This window comes from Lepidothrix coronata, unplaced genomic scaffold (genome assembly GCF_001604755.1).
Source record: "Lepidothrix coronata isolate B3197 unplaced genomic scaffold, Lepidothrix_coronata-1.0 Scaffold609, whole genome shotgun sequence".
NCBI lineage: Eukaryota > Metazoa > Chordata > Aves > Passeriformes > Pipridae > Lepidothrix > Lepidothrix coronata.
In genome coordinates this window covers 275-5,183 of record NW_016690789.1, presented here as the reverse complement: position 1 = coordinate 5,183, position 4,909 = coordinate 275, and the positions used below count along the sequence as shown (strand labels likewise).

At 64.6% G+C, this 4,909-nt stretch overlaps 1 protein-coding gene across 2 annotated transcripts; it reads left to right on the top strand.

Annotated features, from left to right (window-relative positions):
• The first annotated feature begins 479 nt into the window (after nucleotides 1–479).
• Nucleotides 480–4,283, top strand: MON1B (MON1 homolog B, secretory trafficking associated). 2 transcript variants are annotated; one of them, XM_017839960.1, is made up of 5 exons: nucleotides 480–894; nucleotides 961–1,628; nucleotides 2,137–2,947; nucleotides 3,046–3,193; nucleotides 3,588–4,283. In XM_017839960.1, exons 1-5 carry the CDS (start codon nucleotides 713–715, stop codon nucleotides 3,768–3,770), a joined length of 1,992 nt encoding a protein of 663 aa, XP_017695449.1. In that variant the 5' UTR covers nucleotides 480–712; the 3' UTR covers nucleotides 3,771–4,283. The 2 variants fall into 2 exon arrangements, with proteins under 2 accessions (XP_017695449.1, XP_017695448.1); XM_017839959.1 differs by having other exon boundaries at nucleotides 480–1,628.
• The last annotated feature ends 626 nt before the right edge of the window (nucleotides 4,284–4,909 follow it).

The window sequence follows — 4,909 nt, the reverse complement described above, 5'->3', positions numbered from 1 at the left end:
CGCGCGGGGGGGGCGGGGCCTGGGGCCAGGGCAAGGGGTCCAGGGGGGGGGGGGAAAAGCGCCGGAGGGCGGGGCTGTGGTGAGGGGCGGGGCTTGGCGATGGGCGTGGTTTTTAAGCCTCTGTTGGCGGGGCTGTGGCATGGCTGGGGCTCCCTGGGGGCGTGGCCGAGGAGAAGGGGCGCGGCTACGGGACCACTCGGGGGGCGTGTCTTAGAGCGGCAATGGGCGTGGTCTCGCGGTCGAGGGCGGGGCCAATGAACCACGTGTGGGCACCACGTGCTCTGGGGTGGGGCTCTGTGGGGGGTGTGGCTTAGTGCGTAAGGAGGCGTGGCCTGCTGCCCAGGGGCGTGGCCTGGTGGGAAGACCCCCGGTGGCTGGGGCTCTCCAGGTGGGGTGGGCGTGGTCAGGGGCGTGGTTAATGTATGTGGGTGTGGCTTGGCGAGCCCCACCCCTTTCTCACCCCCCTCCTGCAGGTGCCTCAAAGGCAGCAGCGCCCGGGACCCCCAAGCCAGGGTCCCCTGAGCCCCGCCCCGGTGAGGCCCCTGCGGAGGGGTGGGGCCGCCCAGGTTCTTGGGCACCGCCCCAGCGCCCCCTGCCCATCACAGGTGTGGTGGGGTCCAACCTGGTGGGGACAGCGGCCACGGCATCCTTGGGTCGTCACCACGGCGGGCAGAAGGAGGAGGACAAGGTATCAGTGGCAGTGACAGCCACGATGTCCCTGGGAGGCCACCCTGGTGAGGAGGAGGAGGTGGCAGCGGCCATGATGTCCCCGGGTGGCCAGCACGGTGGGGACAAGGACGAGGCAGTGGCACTGACGGCGGTGGCAGCCACAGCGTCCCCAGGGGGTCACCCTGGTGAGGAGGAGGAGGTGACCATTGCAGCGACGTCTCCACGGTGTCACCCCAGTGAGGAGCAGGAGGAGGAAGAGGTGGCGGTGACGGCGGCAGTGACGTCCCTGAGGTGTCACCCCAGTGAGGAGCAGGAAGAAGTGACAGCAGCAGAGGCCACATTGGCCCCGGACAGGCGGCACAGCACAGATGAGGACACGGCGGCAGTGGCAGTAGTGACGTCCCCAGAGTGTCACCCCAGTGAGGAGCAGGAAGAGATGACAGCAGCGGTGACGTCCTCGGAGTGTCCCCCTGTTGGAGTTGAAGAGGAGGTGACAGCGGGGGTGACATCGTTGAGGCATCACCCCAGTGAGGAGGAGGAGATGGGAGCGGTGACATCCCCGAGGTGTCCCCCCACTGGGGATGAGGAGGAGGGGGTGACAGCAGCAGTGACATCCCCGGGGTGTTCCCTTGTTGGGGATGAGGAGGAGGAGGAGGAAACACAGGCCATGACGTCCCCAGGGTGTGTCCCTGTTGGGGACGAGGAGGAGGAGGTGACAGCAGCAGTGACAGCGGCAGCGGCCGCATCAGCCCTGGGCGGGCGGCGCGGGGCGGACGAGGACGTGGCGGCCGCGGGCTGGCGGGCGCGGCGCAAACACGTGTTCGTGCTCAGCGAGGCGGGGAAGCCCATCTACTCCCGGCACGGCAACGAGGAGGCGCTGGCAGCCACCATGGGCGTCATGATGGCCCTGGTGTCCTTCATCCAGAGCGGCGGGAACGCCATTCGCGCCATCTGCTCTGGTACGGCACGGGGGGACACGGGGAGGGCAGGACACGGGACCCCCAAACTCACACAGACCCACCCAGGGTACCCCTGAAACAACCCCACACAGGTACGGCCACCCCCCCCAAAACAGCTCCCTGAGTACGTGCCCGCCAAACACAACAGCCCACCCAAAACAACCCCTCTCCTGGGTCCAGCTGAGTCCACCAGAACAGCCCCCCCAGGTACAACCAGCCCCCCAAAACACATGATCCCCCCAGCCCTCCTTGGTACAGCCACCCCCCAAAAACAACCCCTCCCCCCAAAACAACACCTGTCTGGGCACACCTGGCTCCCCCCCAAAACAACCATCACCCAAACCTCCCCGGGGTGTCCCCAGCCGCATGTCACGCTCTGGGTGCCCCTGCCCCCTGATGACCCCCTCCCCTCTCTCCCCCAGAGGACTGTACGCTGGTGTTCGAGCAGTGTCCCTGTGTCACCCCGAGTCCCCCCACCCCTGATGGCCCCCTCCCCTCTCTCCCCCAGAGGACCGTACGCTGGTGTTCGAGCAGCGGGGGCCGCTGCTGCTGGTGTCGGTGTCTCGCACGCGGCAGTCGGCGGCGCAGCTGCGGCGGGAGCTGGCGTTCGTGCACGAGCAGATCCTGTCGCTGCTGACGCGCGGGGGCATCGCCCGCGTCTTCGCGCGGCGCCGCGGCTTCGACCTGCGCCGGCTGCTGGCGGGCGCCGAGGCCGTGCTGGACCGGCTGCTCGGCGGGGCCGCGGCGGACGGGCGGCTGCTCCTGGGGGCCGCGCGCTGCCTGCCCCTGCCCGGGGGGCTGCGCCGGGCCGTGTCCGGGGCCCTGCGCCGCGCCGCCGCCGCCGCCCGCCCCGCGCCCGCCCTGGCCGTGCTGGCGGCCCACGGGCGCCTGGTGACGGCGGCGCGGCAGCGGGCGCTGGCCGAGGGCGGGCGGCTCTGTGCCAGCGACCTGCACCTGCTCCTCAACCTGCTGGGCGGCGGGGCGGGGGCGGGCGAGGTGTGGACCCCCGTGTGCCTGCCCCGCTTCAACCCCGACGGCTACTTCTACGCGTACGCGGCGCGGCTGGGCGAGGAGGAGGAGGAGGGCGTGACGCTGATCCTGCTGTCCACGGAGCGCGAGGGCTTCTACGCGGCGGCCGCGTGCCGGCGGCAGCTGGAGGACACGCTGCGGGCGCAGGGCTGGCTGGCGGAGCTCGGCGCGGCCGTGCAGGGGGGCGCGGGGTACGGCCCCTCCCGCGCCGGCGCCCCCGAGCTCCGGCACTTCCTCTACAAGCCCTTGGAGGGGCCCGAGGAGATGCAGCAACTGCCGCAGTTCACCAGGTGTGCGGGGGGGGCGGGGAACACCCCAGAACTGGGGGGCCGGGCGTGTCCCTGGTGTTCACCTGACGCCCACGTCCCCCCCCTCTCGCCGGCTGCAGCCCCGAGCTGGAGGAGCCCTACACCAGCGAGGAGGAGCAGCACCGGCTCTTCGACCTGTACCACTACCTGCACAGCCGCGTGCACAGCCCCCAGCGGCCCCTGCGCCTGCTCTACCACGTGGCCGAGAAGGAAACGCTCCTGGCCTGGGTGAGCTGCAGGGGAGGAGCTGTCAGCAGGTTCCAGAGTTAAGAGGGGTGCTCACAGTCAGCAGGTTCCAGAGTTAAGAGGGGTGCTCACAGTCAGCAGGTTCCAGAGTTAACAGACAGCATTCACTCACAGTTCTCTCAGCAGGTCCCAGGGTTACTGAAGTTGTGGGTGTGAGGCACAGTCAGCAGATCCCACAGTTAACAGGGAGTGCACAGTTGTGCTGCCACAAGTGGGTTCCGGAGTTAATGGGGGTTGCTCTCTGTGAGCACCCTTGATGGTTTCCAGAGTTAATGGGTGCTCACTGTCGGTGCTGTCCGTAGGCCCCAGAGTTAGCAGATGCTCGGTGGCGCTGCTATCAGTAGGTCCCAGAGTTAACAGGCACGGGTTCCCACAGGTGACCAGCAAATTCGAGCTGTACAGCTGCTTCAGCCCACTGGTGACGAAGGCAGGAGCCATCGCGGTGCTGACCAAGCTGCTGCGCTGGCTCAAGAAGGAGGAGGACTGGCTGTTCATCCGCTACCCGGCGCCGTTCTGCGCCGCGCCCGCGCGCCCCGAGGGGGCCGAGCCCGAGGGCTGACAATAAACACTGAGACCACGGGGAAGAGTCCTGAGTCGGGGGGACAGGGGGGACACGTCCTGAGGGGTGAGGGGAGGGGGGAGAGGGAACGCGAACAGGGGTGAGAGGGGACAGAGAAGGGGGAAAAGGGAAGAGAAAATGGGGGGGACATCAGACAGAAAATGGTGGGAACACCTGACAGAAAAGGTAGGTAAGAACTTAGAGATTAGAGGGAAAATGGGACAGAAAAGAGAGGGAAGGGGGGACAGAAAATGGTGGGAAAATGTGTGAGAAAATGGCAGGAAAGGCTAAAAGAGGTGACAAGCAACGGAGGGCAATAAGGGACCAAAGAGACAGGAAAGGGGACAAGAAATGGAGGGAAAATGAGACAGAAAAGAGGGAAGAGAAAAAGCTGGAAAAAGTGACTGGGAGTGAAAAAGGGAAAGAAAGTGGTGACAGGAAGGGACAGGGCTGGGAAAGGGCACAGAAAGGCAAGGGAAAATGGACAGAAAACGATGGGAAAACATTAGGGGAAAAATACGGGGGACAGGGTGGGAAAATGTGACAAAAAAGGCAGGAAAACATGACAAAAAAGGGTGGGAAATCGTGAGAAAACATGAGGGAAAAGGCTGGAAAATGTGAGGGGGAAAATGTGGGAAAATATGAGGGGAAAAGGCAGGAAAACGTGAGGGGGAAAGACAGGAAAATGTGAGGGGGAAAGGCGGGAAAACATGAAGGGGAAAAGGAGGGAAAACGTGACAAAAAATGCAAGAAAACTTGAGGAGAAAAGGGGAAAACGTGAGGGGAAAAAAGGCGGGAAAACGTGAGGGGAAAAAGGCGGGAAAATGTGAGGGAAAGGGAGGTGAGGAGCTGAAAAAGCTGCAGAAGGTGAGAGGAAATGGGGAATGAAAAGGGACAAAGTGGAGGGACAAGAGAGAGAAAAGGGGTGAAAAAGGACCAGAAAGAGGGGAGAGGTGACAGAAAATGGGGGCAAGAGGGGACAGAACTGGAGAGAGAAAGGGGGGACAGAGACAGAAGGAGCAGAGGAGGCAGAAACTGGAGGAAGGAGGTGACAGAAATGGGGAGAACCGGGAGAAAAGAGGGAAAAGGGAGAGCAGAAGGAGGGTGGAGGGTCAGAAACTGTGAAACGTGACAGAAAA